We start from the raw sequence: 22,722 nt of genomic DNA, 5'->3' as shown, positions 1-22,722 counted from the left end.
AATCCGAAACCTAGTGAAATAGTACAGAGATGGAAATTCAATTCGAGGATTAGGAGACCGGAAGAAAGCGTTACTGAGTATGTGGAGGAGCTTCGGAAGCTCGCACAGGACTGTAATTTTGGAAATACGCTCACAGTCATGTTAAGGGACAGACTAGTATGCGGAGTTAACGACGACAGTATACAGCAAAGGTTGCTGTCAGAAGAAGGATTAACGTTTGAGACGGCACTTAAAAAAGCACAAGCCATGGAGACGGCTAACAAGGACATTAAGGACTTAAACAGTATGAGCAAGGAGAAATGGAGTAAACCAGTGGGAGGAGCTGTTTTCAAGATGGAAGCTGGCGCAAAAAGTCCACCAGTCGGGGTTGGGGATTGCTACCGATGTGGCGGGACGAGCCATTATGCAAAGGACTGCAGGTTTGCAAAGGCAAAGTGCCACAATTGTGGAAAAATAGGGCACTTAAAGAAAGTCTGTAAAAGGGCAGTGAGTGAGAGAAGCAGTGCTAAAGGGGCAAAGCATGCTAAAGGGGGGAGGGAGAAGTACACAAAGCGGGCAAATTACATACAAGAGGAGGAAGAGTCTAGTGAGTCTAGTGAGGAGGTTTTCACTATATACAGTATAGACACTTCAAGGCCCAACGTACCCCCTCTCACTCAGTATTTGATAGTGAACGGAGGTCAAGTAAAGTTTGAGATTGACACCGGATGTAGTGTAACCATAATGTCGCAGACTGAGTACGCCAAGCTATGGGGGGAAGCAAAAGTACCAGAGCTAGGTACATGCCCCATTAGTCTCAAAACCTACACAGGACAGAAGGTGGACATTTTGGGGGCGGCTGAAGTACAAGTGGAACACAAAGGAGTCACCAAAGAGCTTACGGTGGTAGTGGTAGCAGGGTCAGGGCCAAACCTGTTAGGGCGAGGGTGGATCAGTGAGTTGAGTGTGGACTGGCAGGCAATGAATAAAATGGAGGACAGTACAGAGGCACTGCAAGAAGTGCTGATGAAGCATGAGTTAGTGTTCAAGGATGAACTGGGCACCTTAAGGGGAGCCACAGCCAAGATTCATGTAGCCAGTGATGCCACGCCTCGTTTCTTTAAACCAAGGTCGGTACCTTTTGCAATGAAAACCAAGGTTGAGGCGGAACTAGATCGCCTGCTAAAGGACAAAGTAATAGAACCAGTGAAATTTTCAGACTGGGCGGCACCAATAGTCCTGGTATTGAAGCCCGACGGTAACGTAAGGGTGTGTGATGACTATAAGTTAACAGTGAACAGAGTATCATCACTGGAACAGTACCCCATTCCGAGAATGGAGGACATGTTAACATTGCTCGCTGGGGGAGAAAGATTCAGCAAACTGGACATGAGTCATGCGTATCAGCAGATATTGCTAGATGAAGAATCAAAAAAGTTTGTCACGGTGAACACGCACAAGGGGCTGTTCACGTATGCCAGGTTACCATTTGGTGTCAGTTCTAGCCCAGCAATATTCCAACAGACTATGGAGGGCATTCTGCAGGGCATTCCAAAGGTGGCCGTGTACTTAGATGATATTCTGCTAACAGGAAGCGACGATCAGGATCACGTAAAAACACTGGACAAAGTGCTACAGCGGCTGGAAGAGGCGGGGCTACGCCTGAAACAGAGTAAGTGTAGTTTCATGGAGAAGGAAGTTACATTCCTGGGACATCGGGTGGATGCCACAGGCCTCCATCCATTACCAGGGAAAGTGCGGGCAGTGCAGGATGCACCTGCACCCACCTCAGTGACTGAACTGAAAGCCTATCTAGGACTCCTGAATTATTATAACCGGTTTCTTCCAAACTTATCGATGCTGCTGGCACCCCTGCACAAACTGCTGAGAAAGGAGTAGCTATGGCGTTGGGGGCCAGAGCAAGCGAAAGCGTTTCAGCAGTCAAAGGAGCTACTTCAGTCCAGCAGGGTGTTAGTGCATTACGACGAGAAGAAGGAGCTGATAATGTCCTGCGACGCATCACCCTATGGAGTGGGGGCAGTGTTGGCCCACCGCATGCCAGATGGAGCGGAAAGGCCCATCGGGTTTGTTTCACGCACGCTCACAGCTGCGGAAAAGAACTATTCACAGCTTGATAAAGAGGGGTCAGCCATTATATTTGGAGTAAAGAAATTCCATAAGTACATATATGGGAGGAAGTTTGTAATCAGTACTGACCACAAGCCTCTTATTAGCTTACTGAATGAGATGAAAGCGGTGCCTCAAATGGCATCACAGAGAATAATGAGATGGGCAGTAATATGTGATCAAGTACAGAGCCGGCAAGGAAAACGGGAACGCTGATGCTCTCAGCCACCTGCCCCTCTCAAAATCTCCTCACAGTACTTCCCCCTGAGGAGCACGTCCTGATGCTGGATCAGGAGATCAGTCCCCTGATGACTTCAGTGCAAATCCAGGGCTGGACAGCCAAAGACCCCATTCTGTCAAGGGTCCGTGAGTATGTGTTGAAAGGCTGGCCAGATCACCGTGAGGGACCGGAGTTCGCGCCGTACAGACAGAGACAGCACGAGCTCGGTGTCCAAGATGGATGTGTGCTATGGGGAGCACGCATCATAGTCCCAGAGCGGGGACGCTCTACTTTGATGGAACAGTTGCATCAATCGCACCCAGGAATGACTAGAATGAAAGGACTGGCTAGGAGCTACCTGTGGTGGCCTAACTTGGATGCTGAAATTGAGTCAAAGGTAAAGTCATGCACTATATGTCAGGAACAGAGGAAAGCACCTGCCGGGGCACCACTCCATCCCTGGGAGTGGCCCAGCAAACCCTGGAAGAGAATTCACATAGACTATGCGGGACCTTTTATGGGCAAAATGTTTTTGGTGCTGGTAGATGCTCACTCAAAGTGGATCGACGTTTATCCAGTGAGCTCTGCAACGACTGATGCCACACTGGATTGTCTCAGGAACAGCTTCAGCACGCATGCTATTCCAGAAATGATTGTATCCGACAATGCACAGTGTTTTGTTAGTGAAGGGAGCAAAGAATTCATGGTAAGGAATGGAATCACACATGTCACCTCGGCTCCATATCACCCAGCCTCAAATGGGTTAGCCTAGCGAGCCGTGCAGACTTTTAAGGAGCTCATGAGGAAGAGCTCAGGTGACACCCTGGAGACCAAGCTCAATAGAGCCTTGTTTAGTTATCGTATAACACCCCAAGCTACCACGGGGCTTTCTCCGGCTGAGTTGATGATGGGGAGAAAGTTGCAGTGCACGTTAGACCTGATACACCCAGATCTCAAAAGCAAGGTTGAGACAAAACAAACAACCAAAAAGCGTACCATGACAAACATACTAAAGCTCGCCATTTCACCATAGGGGACTCTGTGTACACCCGGAACTTTGGCTATGGACCTAAATGGATACCAGGACTAATCCAGGACATTACAGGACCTGTGTCGTACTCCGTGTTACTAGGGGATGGTCAAGGGGTTTGTCGGCATGTGGATCAGCTTTTCAGCCGACAGCAGGGGGAACTGCCTCAGATGGAACAAAGGGCAGTAGAGGAGGCTGTTCCAGGACCCAGCACAGCTTATAAGGTGCCAGTGGACACTGGTACTGCCAGGCCACAGCGGGACAGAGTAAAACCAACATCAGAGACTACTCCAATCTCAAGTGCGAGTGAATCTGAGAATCCACCACAAGTGGAATTAAGACGTTCACAAAGGATTTGCAAGCAACCAGAAAGACTTATACAAACCTATTAAATTAGTCAGGGGTTAACCATGGTTAGAGCATACTGGTTAATTAAAACGTAGTACCTAGTAAGGGTTATTGTTTAAGAATTGCATACGGCAATCTTAAGGGGGGAGGAGTGTAGTAACCTGGGAGGTTATGAGTAACCTGATCCACCAGGTGGTGCTGTGGCAATTGGTCTCCTGAGTTAAGTCTGGTCTGTACTGGTTGTACTCTTTGTTTTTGCTGCCTCATGGCAGAAGCTTTTATGGGCAAGTGTTGATTAAACCATGTTACGGCGTTAACCTGTGTCCGTCTCCATCTATGGCCACCTCAAGATACCACACTTACATCATCAGCAGCTTGTAAGTGAGAGTAGATTGTGGGATGAGGTGGAAGTGGGAAGTGAGAAAAAGGATTCGGTATGAGCATACCATCATTATCAGCAATGCTTTCAACTTCGCCGCTTGCCACAGCTTCAGTGACAGCCCCGCCAATTATTGCCAGCACTGTGTCCTCCAGCGCCGTAAGGTTGTGAAGTTGGCCTTCCCCTCCTCCCGTCTGCTGCTGCTCCCGGTGGTTATTTTTGTCTGCAAGGGAAAGGGAACTGTGTCAGTGAGTGTGGTGCAATGTGTTTGGGTGATATGCCTGCCATGGTTGAATAGTTGGCAGTGTGTGCAAGGTGTGAGATGTGGGTATAAGTCTTGTAGCAATGGTAAGTGTGTGAGGGTGAGGTGAAGCTATGATTGTGAGGTATGAGTGGTGATTGCTAGAGATGGTTGTTAGGTAAGTGATGAGGTTGTGGTGCATTTGGTGGGATATGGCCTTTGAAGATGCATTCATTCACCTTGACCACTCGTGCGAGGTCATTAGATTTCTTGCAGCACTGGATCTAGGTCCTGGGGACAACACTCGTGGCACTGACAGCTTGAGGTATTTCCTCCCACAGCCTTCTGGCGGCTGCCTGGAAGGCCTCCTGCCCCCCTGCAGGTAGAGGACCTCACATTGTCTGTGAACTCCCAGGACCAAGGCCTCCAGTTGCGCATCAGAAAACCAGCGCTCCCTCTCTTCCCCTGTTGGAGCGGTGGTGGGTCGGGTGAGAAACTGTTTTTTTGACAGCGAGTCAGGAACCCGCTACAACGCACCTTTCCCAATGTCGAGTCTGTCAGCGCTGAGCAGACCCAACAGGCAGCGGCGGGTGACCCAATTAAACTAATTGTAATGTTCTTACCAGACCCTTAACAGGCTTTTTTAACTTACTTTTTAATTTTAACTTCATGGCCACAGGAACCACACTGATCAGTGACCACGTCTGTCAACCTGAGGTGAGAGTTCAGTGGCCATTGCTCCAGCTGATTACTTGACAGCTTCAAATGTACAGTAAAAGCTCCCACCTGACAGAGATCACTTTCCTCAGCCACAAGCTGTTCCTCACTGAATTTTCACAACAGATTCAGCATGCTGCAAGTCTTTCTGCTAGTCTCCATCCAGTCTCACCTCATTACCTCTCTCACCTTTGATAGAGCACTTCTGTCATCTGTATTTCACCTGCCATCTATTTCATCGGCATTGGTGCCATTTATACTGTCGCACCTTGGTCCTCAGAATTGGACCATGATGAGCACCAACACCAGCACCAGGCACACCAGCAGCGCCAACAACAACACCAACCTTCTCCGCAATCACCTAATGCTAGGGTCAAGGTAGAAACGTTCACGTCGCGGCCCTGTTTCAACCAATTCTACCACCACCACGCACAGCAAGTAGTGTATACATCGATTTCGTACCGCTAATTTGATCAAGTACCAACATCATGCCTGAAGACGGAAGTAGTCGTCGATGTCAGAAACACGGATCTTTTTCAAGACCGGCATTGACTGTTATATCTGCTAACGTCGAAGGGTTCTCTATAGCTAAACAAAACATCCTCGCTACATTATGCAATGAGTTGGAGTGTGATGTCCTCTGCCTGCAGGAGACACATAGAGGAAGTGAGAACAACCGCCCAAAAATACCAGGAATGGTCCTGGCTATTGAAAGACCTCATCGACAATATGGCAGTGCTGTATTTGTTAGAGCTGGTTCAGTTGTAGAAGCCACTTCTAAAACAGAGGAGGACAACATCAAAATTCTAACTGTAGAGCTGAGCAAAGTAGTAGTGGCCTCAGTGTACAAGTCACCTGGCACAGATTTCAGCTTCTCTAACCCTGTACCCAACCTGCACAATAAACCACAGATCATCATTGGAGACTTTAATAGCCACAGTACCCAATGGGGGTACAAGGAGACTAACAATGATGGAGAAGCAGTCAAAGAATGGATGGACGCTAACCAGCTTAGTCTCATCCACGATCCTAAATTGCCAGCCTCCTTCCACAGTGCCCGCTGGAAGTGTAGATATAATCCAAATCTTGCCATTGCCAGCAACGACATCGCTGGCCTCTGCAAGAAGCTTGTCACAGACCCAATACCACAGACACAACACCATCCTATTGGCATCCAGATAAATGCAGCAGTGTTACCAACCGTCGTACCATTCAAAAGGCGCTTCAACTTCAAGAAGGCCGATTGGAACGGTTTCACACGAGCACTTGACCGCAAGGTTAAACGCATTAAACCACTACCTGAGCACTACAACCTCTTTGCAAAAGCTGTCCAAAAAACAGTTAGAAGGAAGATCCCCCGAGGTTGCAGAGTACACTACATCCCTGGTCTCACCAAGGAGAATGCTGAACTCGACTGGGAGTATGTCTCAATGTTTGAATCTGACCCCTTCTCAGAGGAAACAATATCTACCAGTGAGCGGGTGATGTTAAGTATCTCTCAAGAACGTCAAAACACCTGGAACAACTTGATAGAGACAACAGATCTTACAAAAAACAGCAAGAAGGCATGGTCTCTCATACGCAAACTTGGAGGTGATCCCAAGAAAGCTGTCCAACATCCAAATGTGTCTGCTAACCAAGTTGCACACCAGTTGCTCCTAAATGGAAAAATCAACAAGAAACAACCAAGAGCACAACTAGATAGGAAGAAGTACAGCGATGATCCTGGCTTCACTAGACCATTCACCATGGAAGAGCTGAAAACTGGTACATCTAGTCTAAAACATGGGAAAGCAATTGGTCTTGACAACATAGCAATGGAGCAGATAAAGCATTTTGGACAGCAAGCAAAGAAGTGGCTCCTACAATTGTTCAACCACTGTCTGGCAACACACAAGCTACCTAATATCTGGCAGAAGGCACATGTAATAGCACTATTAAAGCCTGGAAAAGATCCCTCAGATCCTAAGAGTTTTCGGCCAATTTCACTGCTTTGCCACACCTATAAGCTGTTTGAACGCCTGATACTCAATAGGATAGCACCAACTGTAGATGAGAAGATCATTCCAGAGCAAGCAGGTTTCCGCCCCGGCAAATCAACAACAAGCCAACTGCTCAACCTCACACAACACATCGAAGATGGTTTTGAGCAAGGGATGGTAACAGGCGCTGTTTTTGTAGACCTGTCAGCAGCATACGATACAGTGAACCATAGACATCTCCTCTGCAAGATTCTAGAGATGACAAAAGATATTCACTTAACAGAGCTGTTAGAAAGCATGCTTCAGAATCGCCGGTTCTATGTTGAACTAGGTGGGAAGCGCAGCAGGTGGCGTATTCAGAAGAATGGTCTTCCTCAGGGAAGCGTGCTTGCACCGCTGCTATACAACATCTACGCGAATGACCAACCTATAGACGGTGTCACACGCCGTTTTATATATGCTGATGACTTATGTGTCACTGCCCAAAGTACTGATTTTAACACCGTGGAGAAAACGCTTTCTGAGGCCTTGGAGGGACTAAAATCCTACTGTGAAGAAAACCACCTTCGCGCAAACCCATCAAAGACGCAAGTTTGTGCATTCCACCTCAGAAACCGTGAAGCCAAACGCCAGTTGAAAGTAACCTGGTGTGGAGCAACACTGACGCATTGCGAGCACCCTATCTACTTAGGAGTCACCCTTGACCGATGCCTCACCTTCAAGAACCACATCGAGAAGACAAAGGCAAAAGTGAGCGCACGAAACAATATCCTGAATAAGCTCACTAACACAAGATGGGGAGCAAGCCCGAAAACATTGCGAACCAGTGCACTTGCTCTTTGCTATTCCACTGCCGAATACACCTGCCCTGCATGGGAAAGGTCTACTCATGCCAACAAGATGGATGCCGTTCTGAATGCAAGCTGCCGATTTATCACAGGTTGCTTAAAACCAACAAACACCAACAGCCTATATATCCTGGCGGGTATCGCTCCCCCTGATATAAGAACGGTAGCCAGCAAGAAAGAGCGACTCCGTCAAACATCAGATGAGAGGCACCCTCTGCATTGTCATACACCTACACCCAGCCGCCTAAAGTCAAGGAAGAGCTTCATGAACAGTGTTGTTCCATTACAATCAACCTCATCTGAAGCCCGCATCGCCTTGTGGAAAGACCGGCTCGCCAGTCTTGAACAACCCCCAGCGATGGAAATTTTACCTGATGGAAGCCTTCCCCCAGGAGCTAATTGCAACTGGGCAATCTGGAAGTGCCTTAACAGACTTAGGACCGGTGTAGGATGCTCAAAGGTGTCACTAAGCAAATGACCAGCCCGACAACTTGTGAATGTGGAACTGAGGCACAGACTATGCAACATCTCCTGCAATGCCCATCGTTAGAGGAACCCTGCACTGTTGCAGATCTTGCTGAATCCAACAACAAGGCGCAAAAATGTGTCCAGTTCTGGCTGGGCTATGTATAGACTGTCCGTGGACACGATAAGAAGAAGACCTAATGCTGCACAGGGCATCATCACCCGACCACATTGCTGCCTGGGACGCCAGGGATGGCCTCACCATGGTCAGATTTACTTCACTTGACGCTGTACACCCTGGGTGCCACATAATGCACCACCCCGCACCAACACCATGAAGCATCCCTACAATGACCAAGCCATTCCTTTCACACTCATTGACATGAATCTTGTCATTCATGTGGAATGACTTATGAAATAATACTGGGCGGCCTGCTGGTGGCGCTGTCCAGGGAGAGTATAAATACTCAGGTATGGGCCCAGCTTGCTCAGGACATTCTTTAACAGGAACTAGTGAAGGACACAACTAGATCTCCATGTTGAAAAACAGTTGATTAAAGCCTTGTTTTATACCCAGACCAAGTGCCTAGTAGTTTTCTTACGTCACTCATCACCGTTGCGGGGGGTTATGTCTCACCATTCACTGCAACTCTCTAAGACACTTCCAAAGGTGCACACAAATCTGTCCAAGACCGGAAAGTGTTGAAAATAAAGATTTCAATGTTTGATAGTACATTAATAGAAACTTTACATAAACATTGGATAAAACACCCAAGTGGCTACCCTTGTGTGTTGTTAGTTGGTATGATTGCACTAGGATGAGGGTGAGTGTGAGGGGTGGCTAATGAGATGGGGATGTGATAATGTAGATAGAGAGGGATGCATGGAAGTGCAAGGTAATTAGGTGTGAGTAGGGTAGGGAAGGCAGAGTGATGGGGATGTGTGGCACAGCAGGATCAGGTTGAGTGTGGCTTTGTACTAACGTTTCATGATCTAATGAGATCATTGAAATGCTTGCGCCATTGCAGCCAGGTCCTCCTGACCACATCCCCGCTTGTGCCCTCCTATACCAGGCTGTTTTGGTCTCCTGGGGAGGTCTCTTCTGCCCATCAGAAGGGAAGAGGACCTCCCTGCGTGCTCTGACTCCCTCCATAAGTATATGGAGAAAGTCATGGGAGAACCTGAGTGCAGCCCTCTGCCTCTGTGTGGTGATTGTCAGTGTTTGCAGCACTTCAATGCTGTAGAACACTGACAGCACAAATGTCAAAAGAAAGTTGGCCATGGTCCCTTTAAGGAAACCGACTGATGACGTGTCATGAATGACGTCACCAGACCCGCTTCCTCTAATTGGCCCGCGAAACATGCTGGGTGGGCTTAACAAGCCCTATCAACATAAATTCATTTTAGACAGCGGGATGGAGCCAGCAGCGGGTCCGCGATCCGACATCGCCCACCCTGGACCCGCCCAGGTTAGCAAAATCCAGGCCTATGTTTTGGCAATCCAGCTCATGTTGTCAGTATGGTGGGTGCACTACAACAACAACAACAACTTGTATTTATGTACTGTAGCACCTTAAACATAGTAAAACGTCCCAAGGCACTGCACAGGAGCATTTTAAGACCAAAAAAATTGACACCGATCCACATAAGGATAAATTAGAGCAGGTGACCAAAAGCCTTGTCAAAGAGTTAGGTTTTAAGGAGTGTCTTAAAGGAGGAAAGAGAGGTAGCAAGGCGGACAGGTTTAGGCAAGGAATTCCAGAGCTTAGGGCCTAGGCAACAGAAGGCACGGCCACCAAAGGTTGAACGATTATAATCAGAGATCCTCAAGAGGGCAGAATTAGAGGAGCGCAGATATCTCGGGGGCAGTGGGGCTGAAGGAGATTACAGAGATAGGAAGGGGCGAGGCCATGGACGGATTTGAAAACAAGGATGAGAATTTTGAAATCGAGAGGCGTTGCTTAACCGGGGGCTAATGTAGGTCAGCGAGCACAGGGGTGATGGGCGAATGGAACTTGGTGCGAGTTAGGACACGGGCAGCCGAGTTTTGGATGACCTCAAGTTTACGTAGGGTGGAATGTGGGAGGCCGGCTAGGAGTGCGTTGGAATAGTCAAGTCTAGAGGTAACAAAGGCATGGGTGAGGGTTTCAGCAACGGATGAGCTGAGGCAAGGGCGGAGACGGGCGATGTTACGGAGGTGGAAGTAGGCGGTCTTTGTTATGCTGCGGATATGTGGTCGGAAGCTCATTTCAGGGTCAAATATGACACCAAGGTTGCGAACAGTGTGGTTCAGCTTCAGACAGATGTTAGGGAGAGGGACGGCGTCAGTGGCTAGGGAATGGAGTTTGTGGCAGGGACCGAAAACAATGGCTTCGGTTTTCCCAATATTTAATTGGAGAAAATTTTTGCTCATCCAGAACTGTGTGTTGGACAAGCAGTCTGACAATTTAGAGAACATATAAACTAGAGAACAAATAAATTCACTTGAATTTGTAGTTTAAAAAAAAAGGTTCATAGAATTCTAGGATTTATGATTGTCATTGACTTTTTAAATGTATCCTTTTTTTAAAATTTAATTTGTTTCCCTTACTCTGCAGTAAGGAGTTAGAAAGTAGAAACATCATTAATCAACACACACAGACAGCTGAGAATCCAGATTACACAGAGCATCTAACGACCAAATAAACTGAATTGGGACAAGCAAGTAAAGGTAATGATCTTGTTTTGATTATTTTTAGCCTATTCCTATTAGTTACCTTGGCTTTTGATCAAAATAAGGCTAAGGATGCTGCAGGCCGGCTTCCCAGGCATTTTAAACATTGATTTGGAGCCCAGTGATGATGCTTGAACTCTGCAAAGAATGTGTTTTTACTGCCTTAACATGAGCTGCGCTTGATCTTAAGACTTGGGTACTATTTATTATTCTATATAACCCTCCTTTGAGTGTTAACTCTGAAATAGCTTACCTTGCTTGTTGAGGAGATGCTTACAAGGCACCTGGGTCCCAGAGACCTTATGTCATCCAAGACCATAATCTTGAACTAAATGTTAAAAGGCATTATTAAGCTCTTTTGCTACGAGTGTTTCTAAAGCAACATCAGCTTAATTCAGCAAAACATTCCCAATAACAGGACCATATATCAAACAAGGCTTAAAACCTTACAGCAAAGGAAGAGGTCACTCGGCCCACAATGCTTGTGTCGACTTTTTGAAAGAGCTATCCAATTAGTTCCACTCCCCTGCTCTTTTCACATAGCCGTGAAGCCCATGTTCCCTTATTTGATGTTTACGTTAATACCATTCACTTGATATTTGGCAGTGTTGACCTCAAGGGTACTGTTAAGTATGTGTATTGTATTGAACAATTAACACAAAGACTTAAACGTATAACTCAAACAGGTCTTTACTGGTTGGAGGTAGGGACTATACATAGGTCTTTACTTCATGCCCACAGGCGGGAACTGAGGGGAGATCAGTACCCACAGTACTATTTATACCCCTATGGCCAGGAGTGGTACTGCGTATCACTACGCCCAACAAGTAGTGCAGTCCTGTCCATAGGTTCAAAGTAGCACACATATTACATACACAACATTCCTCCCTTCCTAGCTTTACAGTCATCTCCCCATTTAACATAACGTAATAACATATATACATATATAACTTCAGGTTTACATAACAGAATAACATAGATACATAGATAACTTCATGTCAAAACAGATCACAGATTCAGTCTCTGCGGAAAACAGTTCACAGATTCAATCTCTGTGGTGGAGTCGGTTCACGTTGCTGGAGTGACTCATTCAATAGTCCTTCCATGGATTTAACAGTTTGAACTTCCGAACTGAATTGGCTCCGTTCGGAGGGACCACGTGTGTGATCTGGTAGAGGTAATAATGGTTCAGATGGGTCATCTTCTGTTTCGACTTTTCCTTTTCTGCTTCTTGGAGACTCTCTGGGCTCCACTGTCAGCTGCCAGCTGCATGCGCAGTTCCTCCTTCTCTCCCTCCTTTTTCCGTAGTAGAGCCACCTTCTCCCGATGTTCCGTAGACTTTCGGTGCTCCTCCATGATTTCTGTATGGTGGGAGTCGAAGTTACAAGTTGGGCAGGACAGGACATAGTAATATTCGGTGTCGTCCTGATCTAGGCCAGCGAGAGGGTCTTCTATTTCCTCCATACCCAGCTGGGCGTTAGCCAGCTTTTGTTCCAAGTCCAGACATCTTTCCTGAAGAGACTTCTTCATGCGTACCTCTTCATCCAGCTTTTTCTGGGCTTTCAGCAAGTCGTTTACTAATGACCTCATTTGAGATTTTACTACTTCAACTTCTTTTGGAGATTGATTGATCGGACTATTCAATCCCTCTACCGGAGCAGCTGTTTCAGCGGTCTGTTGTTCTACGTTGACGTGAGTCAGCGTACTTTTGGCATCCAAGGGCTGCTCTGTTGCAGTCATCTCAGTCTGTGTTGCCACCTCAGCTCTTCCAATAACCTTTGAGAGCTCCGAACCCCTTTCGTTTGAATATTGAAGTTCGTGTTCAAGTTTTTCCCATTTCAGAGTCCTGTCCTTCAGCATATGCAGGAGTTGGCTGACCGTTAACTCCTCTGACATCAGACGTTTTGTGTGCTCCTGCTCCATTTTCTCCATCAGCTGCTTCTGTTGTCTTTCCAGATTCTTCAACTCTATATCAAAGAACTCTTTCATTGCATTCAACTCTTGCTCACAACGGCGAAGCATTTGTTCTAATTGCTGTTGTAGTTTGAAATGGAGTTGAGTTCGAGCCCGGTGTCCCTCAGAAATGGGCACATCAGTAGACTTGCCAGACTCAGAATCCACAGTTAAACTATGTTGTTGTTGCTCAGTGGAATTCTGTGCTGAAACTTTGTCTTTTGCACCTGAGTTGGGCTTACCATCATCCGTTCCAGAGTCTGGGCCGACTATCTTCACCGAGTTCTCACTCGTTATTGTTTGTAGGAAATGCCAGTCCATATTCATTTTCCTAATCCACTCCCGTCCTAGTAGTGGAGAACCTCCTTCAGATATCACATATAAGTCCATTATTTGACTGTCTTCGCCCTTGTGGACCACTGCAACCTCTATTTTCCCGATGGGGTACACTCTTTGCCCCGTGTATGTTTTCAATATAATCCCCGTATCCTGTAGGGGAATATGTTGGAATAACTTTCCGTAATCTTTCTTATTTATGACCGTCAATGCCGATCCAGTGTCCAATTCCAGTTTTACTTGGACTCCTTCTATCTGAAGAGTGACCCAAATTGTCTGGAGGTCTGCACCCTTACCAGCGTTGAGTACTCTTAAGCTAGCCAGTTCATTACAGCTTAAGCTAGCCAGTTCATTACTGCTAGCGTCTGAATCGGACTCCTGTTCGGTCACCTTGTGTACCTTTGCGTATTTTCCTTGCGGTGACTTCTTGTTGCTGGTCTTCTTCCCTGACCTGCATACTCTAGCTATATGTCCAAGCCTACCACAAGTTCTACATTCTTGGTTTTTAAACCAACACTGGTTCTGATCATGCGTTGTCTTTCCACAACGATAACATTTGCCAGAACTCACACCCAATTTGTGTGCACTGAGCTCCGGTGACCGTAGCTGCATTACTGCCGTGCCTCTCGCTGCGGCTTCGTGTGCTGCTGCCATAGTGACCGCCTTCTCAAGCGTCAGCTCATTCTCCTCGAGCAGTCGCTTTTGTGTATCCTGTTTAAATAAACCACACACAAATTTGTCTCGAAGTGCCTCTGTCAGTCCCGTTCCAAACTGGCAATATTTCGCTAATTTACGCAATTCCAGCAAATAATCAGCATTGCTTTCATGCTGTAGCTGCCTTCTGTCGTAAAATTTAAATCGTTCCGCTAGCATCAGCGGCGTGGGGTTTAGATGATCTTTCAGGACAGTAACAATCTCATCGAACGTCTTATCCGCCGGTTCATCTGGTGATAACAGGTGTTTCAATTGCCCGTATGTCTTCGCACCCATTAAATTTAATAATGTTAAAGCTTTATCTTGGTCATGAATTTTATTGGCCTTACAATAATTTTTTACTCTTTCAACATATATGGCCCAATCTTCGAGGTCACTATCAAAGGTGCTAATATTCCCGTGTTTAGGCATTGTAGATTTGCAATTTCTCAGATTTTATTTTGTTTACTTGTTATCAAAGATGGCGGCTTCCCGCTCTTGCCGTCGTCCTCCGCCCACAAAATGGCGGTTTTCCCGCGCTTGGCGGTCTTCACCCGTCCCCCGACGCCGTCTCCCTTCAGCCCCCGAGTGCGGCCCTTATCTTTGGTTCCGATCGCTGGCCCGCGCTGCGCCTCGCACTTGAAGCGGCTCCCGGCCTCTGGCTCACCCGCTCGCGCGGCTCTTGCTTGCTCGCTCCCTTCCGGGCTCTGGCTTACCCGCTCGCGCGTTTCACCGCGGCTCTTATCAGGGATTGCGATCGCCCTTATCTTCTCCAACTTCCCCAGCCCTGTCTTTGCAGCCAACACTGCACGGCTTACCCCACCACCTAGGTTGAACAAGGAAACTGCAGAAAGACTTCTGTCAGTCGCTGGAAGCTGTCAGGATGTTTGCTGCACTCCAGTGCTCAGTCGCTGATGGAGGCTTCAGAGTCCTAAAGCCTGTCGCTTCTAGTGGGGTGGTGATGTTTGAAACCTCTCTTCAACTGCCGCAGGGTAAGAACCTGACTCGTCGCCAGTGTTAAGTATGTGTATTGTATTGAACAATTAACACAAAGACTTAAACGTATAACTCAAACAGGTCTTTACTGGTTGGAGGTAGGGACTATACATAGGTCTTTACTTCATGCCCACAGGCGGGAACTGAGGGGAGATCAGTACCCACAGTACTATTTATACCCCTATGGCCAGGAGTGGTACTGCGTATCACTACGCCCAACAAGTAGTGCAGTCCTGTCCATAGGTTCAAAGTAGCACACATATTACACACACAACAGGTACCTTCTAAGTAAAGTCACTGCTCTGTTTTGTTAATTTATCCAGATTCTCTGTAAAGAGGAACTGAAGTTTGAGAGTAATGCTGTAGAAAATTCTTGGACTTGGTTTGAATTCAACCTCCACATATAATAGGAATTCCATTCATCTATGGGAAAATCACCTATGGATATTTTCACTTTAACAGGAATGGAAATAACTTTTTATTCAGAGTACTTCCCCAATGTCTAGTTAAAATTATATATTTTTATTAAAATATTTCTTAACATTTTTTAAAGGAAGAATTTTTTTACCCTAGTAGAATCTTGCTATTTTAGCTCTGCTAGTCTTCGGGATGATCCAGTAACATAGTTGAGAGGGATGAGTACTTATGTATCCTGGAAACAGTTCTATTCATTTTAATATGGACCATGACTTTTGGCCAGGGTCAGAGTCAATCCAGAGCTTCGCGACCATAGGAAAACAGGCTACCAGCTGGCCATACAAGATCACTGAATAATATATTTCAGAAATAGACCGGGGAAAATACTTCAGTGAAAAATTACAAGAATTCCCATCTCCTTTGCGAAAAATCATATCCAAAACCAGATGATCTTCTCCCCAACACCCCAGCTTTGCTAAGTCATAGGCCCCGATATTAACAGGGAGGGAGACAGACACTAATGGAATGTACAAGGGTGATTCGTTGATAGTGTGGGAAAACCCAGCAGGGCTGGGTACATGAAGGTCCTGCCAATCTTAACGGCAGGGCTTCACTTAACTAATCTGCTGCAGACTCCCAACAACAACCGGCCAAGTTGACAGCCCAGCTGGCGAATTTTGAATGTCAATTAGGCCTTTGCCTGCCTTTTGTGGGAGCCTCGTCGAAGGCCTGATTTTTGTTTGTTAAATATTAAACAGGTGGGAATGTGGTTGGGTTGCTCGATGCCAATATATCATTCATGATGCGTCATCAGCCGGTTTCCTTGAAGGGACCATGGCCACATTTCTTTTGACATTCGTGCTGTCAGTGTTCTACAGCATTGAAGTGCTACAAACACTGACAATCACTGCACAGAGGCAGAGGGCTGCACCCAGGTTCTCCCATATGCTTATGGAGGGAGTCAGAGCATGCAGCGAGGTCCTCTTCTCTTCCGATGGGCAGAATACACCTCCCTGGGAGACCAAAACAGCCTGGTGACACATTTCACAGGAGGGCACAAGCAGGGATGTGGTCAGGAGGACCTGGGTGCAGTGGCGCAAATGTTTCAATGATCTCATTAGATCACAAAACATTAGTACAAAGCCACACTCAACCTCATAAGAACATAAGAAATAGGAGCAGGAGTAGGCCATTCGGCCCTTCGAGCCTGCTCCGCCATTCAATAAGATCATGGCTGATCTTCTACCTCATCTCCACTTTCCTGAACTATCCCCATATCCCTTGATTCCCTTAATATCCAAAAATCTATTAATCTCTGCCTTGAATATACTGAACGACTGAGCCTCCACAGCCCTCTGGGGTAGAGAATTCCCAAGATTCACCATCCTTTGAGTGAAGACATTTCTCTTCATCTCAGTCCTAAATGGCCAACCCCTTATTCTGAGACTGTGACCCCTGGTTCTAAACTCCCCAGCCAGGAGAAACATCCTCCCTGCATCTACCCTGTCAAGCCCTGTAAAAATTTTGTATGTTTCAATGAGATCACCTCTCATTCTTCTAAACTCTAGAGAATATAGGCCTAGTCTACTCAATCTCTCCTCATAGGACAATCCCCCCATCCCAGGAACCAGTCTGGTGAACCTTCGTTGCACTCCCTCTATAGCAAGTATATCCTTCCTTAGGTAAGGAGACCAAAACTGTACACAATACTCCAGGTGTGGTCTCATCAGGGCCCTATATAATTGCAGCAAGACGTCTTTACTCTTATACTCAAATCCTTTTGTAATAAAGGCCAACATACCATTTGCTTTCCTAATTACTTGCTGTACCTATATATAAACTTTCAACGATTCGTGTACAAGGACACCCAGGTCCCTCTGAATACCAACATTTCCCAATCTCTCACCATTTAAAAAATACTCTGCTTTTCTACTTTTCCTACTAAAGTGGATAACTTCACATTTCTCCACATTATATTCCACTTGCCATGTTCTTGCCCACTCGCTTAACCTGTCTATTTCCCCTTGTAGCCTCTTTGCATCCTCCTCACAACTCACATTCCCACCTAGCTTTGTATCATCAGCAAACTTGGATTTATTACATTTGGTCCCCTCATCCAAATCATTGATTATAGATTGTAAATAGCTGAGGCCCAAGCACTGATCCTTGTGGTACCCCACTAGTTACAGCCTGCCAACCTGAAAATTACTCGCTTATTCCTACTCTCTGTTTTCTGTCCGTTAACCAATCCTCAATTCATGCTAGTATATTACCCCCAATCCCATGAGCCCTAATTTTGTTTAATAACCTCTTGTGTGGCACCTTATCGAATGCCTTCTGAAAATCCAAATACACTACATCCACTGGTTCCCCCTCATCTATCCTGCTAGTTACAACCTCAAAAAACTCTAACAGGTTTGTCAAAAGCGATTTCCCTTTCATAAATCCGTGTTGACTCTGCCCAATCCTATTATTACTTTCTAAGTGACCCGTTACCATGTCCTTAATAATAGATTCTAGCATTTTCCCTACTACTGATGTCAGGCTAACTGGTCTAAAGATCCCTGTTTTCTCTCTCCCTCCTTTCTTAAATAGTGAGGTTATATTTGCTACCTTCCAATCTGTGGGAACCGTTCCAGAATCTATGGAATTTTGGAAGATGACTGCCAATGCATCCACTATCTCTATAGCCACCTCTTTTAAAACCCTAGGATGTAGGCCATCAGGTCCAGGGGATTTATCGGCTTTCAGTTCCATTAATTTCTCCAGTACTATTTCCTTACTAATACTAATTTCTTTCAGTTCCTCATTCTCACTAGACCCTTGGTTCTCCACTATTTCCGGAATGTTTTTTGCATCTTCTTCCGTGTAGACAGATACAAAGGCCACGATTTTGCCTACCGAGGCGGGCTCAGTGCGGCCGAATTAGGTGACAGGTTGTGACCCTGCTCCCGGCTCCATCCCACTCTGTGAGAAGAATTTTCTGTTGATTGGGCTTGTTAAGCCCGCCCTGCGAGGTTCTCGGCCAATTAAAAGGAAGCGGGTCTGATGATGTCACTTGATGACGCGTCATCACCCGGTTTCCTTAAAGGGGCCATGTCCACATTGATTTTGACAGTTCTGCTGTCAGTGTTCTACAGCATTAAGGTGCCTCAAACACTGACAATCACTGCACAAAGGTGCACAGCTGCACCCAGGCTCTCCCATGACTCCCCTCCATATGCTTATGGAGGGAGGCACAGCACACAGGGAGGTTCTCCTCTCTTCCAATGAGCGGAAGAAACCTCCCCAGGAGACCAACGCAGCCTGGTTGCACATTGCACAGGAGGGCACAAGCAGGGATGTCATCAGGAGGACCAGGCTGCAGTGGCGCAAACCTTTCAATGATCTCAGTAGATCACGAAACGTTAATGCCAAGCCACACTCAACCTCATCTTGCTGTGCCACTCATCACATCCCCATCACTCTGTCTTCCCTACCCTACTCCTGCACATATTTACTCACATCAACTTACCTTGCACCTCCACCTACCTCTCTCTCTCTACATTATCACTTCCCCATCTCACTAACCACCCCTCACACTCACCCTCATCCTACTGCAAGCATACCAACTAAGAACACACAAGGGTAGGCACTTGGGTGGTTTAGCCAATGTTCATGTGAAGTTTCCGGTAATGTGCTGTCAAACATTGAAACCTTTATTTTCAACACTTTGCGTTCTTGGACAGATTTGTGTGCATCTTTGGAAGTGGCTTTGTAAGTTGTAGTGAATGGTAAGACATAAGGCTAATTCCCCCCTGCAAAGTGTGAAAGGAATGGCTTGGGCATTGTAGGGATGTTTTATGGTGTTGGTGCGGGCTGGTGCCAACCTGGCGCATCATTTGGCATCCAGGGTGTACTGTGTCAAGTGAAGTATATCTGGCCATGGTGAGGCCATCCCTGGCGTCCCGGGCAACAATGTGGTCGGGTGCTGATATCTGTGTCCTGTGTAGCATCAGTTGATTGCGGAGAAGGCTGGTGTTGTTGTTGCTGCTGGTGTGCCCGGTGATGCTGGTGTTGGGGCTAATCTTGGTGGGATTCTGAGGACCAAAGTGAGATATTGTCAAGGTCAATGATACTGATGGAGTAGATGGCAGGTGAGGTTGAGATGACAGACGCGATCTGTCAATGGTGAGATGTAGGTGTAAAATAACAGTTAATTGGATGTTAACAACCCATTTAATGGTGAGAGAGGTTGTTCCAATGAGGTGGCACTGGATAGAGAGTTGGCTCCAAACACTTGCAAGCTGCAGAAAGCTCAATATGTCTTCCAAATACAGTAATCTACTGTTTCTGAGCTTTGAAAGTGAACAGCTGTAACATGGGATCTTTTATACAACTTCAGCAGCTGTCAGGTCATGAGATGATTCAATGCTGAATCCACTCACGATATGCTGAGCTGACGTGTTCCCCAAGCAGCGGTAACCCGTGGGGGAGCACGTAAAATTGAAATGTAGGCTTAAAATAACAGTTAATTGGATGTTAACAACCCATTTAATTGTGTGAATTGCCTCCCCCGCCGCTTGGTGTCGGGTCTGTTCAGCGCTGACAGACCCGACACCTGGGAGACTCACATGGAGGCGGGTTGACAGCGGGTTTCCTACCCACTGTCAATCTTTGCTATTTTGACAGCCAACCCACCTCTGAACCCGCCCTCTGAGCGCCGGCAAAATTCAGCCCAAAATATTTGTTTAATTTCTCTGCCATTTCTCTATTCCCCATTATAATTTCTCCTGTCTCAGCCTATAAGGGACTCATGTTTACTTCCGCAATCTTTTCCTTTTTACATACCTATAGAAGCTTTTACAGTCTGTTTTATGTCTCTCGCTTGTTTACTCTCATATTCTATTTTTCCTTTCTTTATCAATTTCTTGGTCCTCCTTTGCTGAATTCTAAAATCCTCCCAATCCTCAAGCTTACTACTCTTTTTGGCAGCATTATAGGCCTCTTCCTTTAATCTAATACTATCTTTAATTTCTTTTGTTAGCCACGGGTGGACCATTGTTCCCGTGGTGCTTTTATTCCTTCAGGGAATGTATGTTCGTTGCGAATTATGAATTATTTCTTTAAATGTTTGCCATTGCTTTTCTACTTTCATATCTCTTAATCTAGTTTCCCAACCTACCTTAGCCATGTTGCCTCTCACACTTACGTAGTTTGCTTTGTTCAAATTTAGGACCCTAGTTTCGGACTTAACTAAATCACTCTCAAAAGCAACATAAAATGTTATCATATTATGATCACTGCTCCCCACTGCTCCTTTACTACAAGGTTATTAATTAATATTGTGTCATTGCACAACACTAGATCTAAAATAGCCAATTCCCTAGTAGGTTGCTCGATATACTGATCTAGAAAACTATCTTGAATGCATTCCCAGAACTCTTCCTCTGCACTATTACTGCAAATTTGGTTTGCCCAGTCTATATGAAAGTTAAATTCCTCCAGGATTACTGTATTACCCGTTACATGCATCTCTAATTTCCTGATTTATACTCTGTCCAACACTACAACTACTCTTAGGGGGCCTATAAACTACTCTCAATAGTGTTTTCTGCCCCTTGTTGTTTCTTAGCTCCACCCAAACTAATTCTATATTTTGTTTTTCCAAGCCAAGATCCTTTCTACTGTCTTTATCCCCTCCTTTATTAGCAGGGCTACCCCCACTCCTTTTCCATTCTGCCTGTCTCTTCTAAAAGTCAAATATCCTGGAATATTTAGTTCCTAACCTTGGTCACTCTGCAACCAGAGATACTCTGCAACTGGAAGATAAGGTAGGAAATAAATGGGTGGAACTTATGCGGGGGGGGGGGAGGGGGAGAAAAATCGAGCAAAGAAAGAGATCAAGGAGAGTTATATTGGCCTGAGAGAGATGGGAAAGAAATATTGGGGACAGAAATAAAGTAAGACATGGAAATAAAAGATCAGGCAGGAAATAGATGGGCAGAACACATCATAGGGAAAAAGAAAACGAGCAATGAAAGAGAGAACATGGCTGATCACGTCATCCTCCTCCAAAGCCTTGCCTTCGTCTTCCAGATCCACAGGACTGCCTTTGCATGTTTCCATTCCTACCTATCCAAATGCAGTTCATCTCTGTCAAAGGCTTCTCTTCACGTTCCCACATTGCCACTTCCAGAGGGCCCAAGAATCTATCCTTAGCTCTTTCTTCTTCTTGGCCTACACACTGCTTCTCAGCAACATCACTCACGAGCATGGGGTCACAGCTCTACCACTTCTCTCAACCCAATGACTGCCTCTGTACTGTACAATTGATTGCCCGATATCAAGTTCAGGATAAGTCACAACTTCCTCCAGCACAACATAAGAAAAACTGAAGTCTGTTTACTATCTTACCACCCTGTTCAACCCTGAGCTGAGTTTTAAACCCCCTATCCTAACCATCACTAAGGTTGCTTACTTGCATCTCTGCAACATTGCCACCTCCACCTCAGCCCTTCCATTGTTAAAACTTTTATACATGTCTTTGTCACTTCCCGACACGACTATTCCATTGCTTTCTTTGCTGTTAGTGTCCTACTACCTCAATAAACTCCAAATGATCCAAAGCTTTGCTGTTTGTGTCCTGCCCTGCACTATGTCCCATTTATCCACCATCCCCCATTCTCGCTGACCTTCACTGGCTCCCTGTCCTCCAACACATAAAAATGCAAATCTTTATCCTTTGTTGTTAAATACCCCAATGACCTCATGCCTTCCTACCTCTTCAAGTACATCCTAAACTCTGTTCCTCTGATTCTGGCATTCTGATCATTCTTCTCTCCTTTCTCCCTACCATTGATGCCAGAGCCTTCAGCCACCATGTCCCTCCAGAATCTCCTCCACTTTTCCACCTCACGCTTCATCATTAAAAATTTTCTCAGAATCCATCTCTTCAACAAAGCATTCCACCAGCTCATCCAGTCTCTTTCTCCCTGGCTTGGCATCCATTTATTTCCTATGACCATCTATGAAGTGACTTAGAATGCTTCTTCATGTTAAAGGTGCAATACAAATTGAAGTTATTGTTAAAAGTGCTCTGGAAATGCAGGTTGCTGTTAGAAAAAAGTTATCATTTCCAACATTTAGAATTTCCTGTATTTTGAGCATTTACAGTAGAAAATTGCAACAATCTTTAAAAAATAATTTTCTTTTTTTAAGTTCATAAATTTCTGGATAGAATTCATCATGGAACAATACAAATTTCTGTAAATAATGCAAGACTGTTGTATACAAAAA

The 22,722-nt window shown here is 45.8% G+C and overlaps 1 protein-coding gene across 2 annotated transcripts in view; it reads left to right on the top strand.

Annotated features, from left to right (window-relative positions):
• LOC147103185 (uncharacterized) overlaps positions 1 to 22,722 on the top strand; it is a 61,105-nt gene that overhangs the window by 36,192 nt on the left and 2,191 nt on the right. For both annotated transcript variants that reach the window (XM_085963137.1, XM_085963136.1), the window contains exon 6: positions 10,934 to 11,046. In XM_085963137.1, the coding sequence (XP_085819263.1) occupies positions 10,934 to 11,021 (88 nt within the window). In that variant the 3' untranslated portion in view covers positions 11,022 to 11,046. The remainder of the gene's footprint in view (positions 1 to 10,933; positions 11,047 to 22,722) is intronic.

Source organism: Somniosus microcephalus, chromosome 20 (assembly GCF_052327205.1).
Source record: "Somniosus microcephalus isolate GS21.2 chromosome 20, FLI_Smic_1.0, whole genome shotgun sequence".
NCBI lineage: Eukaryota > Metazoa > Chordata > Chondrichthyes > Squaliformes > Somniosidae > Somniosus > Somniosus microcephalus.
This window is presented reverse-complemented; position numbering and strand designations above follow the sequence as displayed.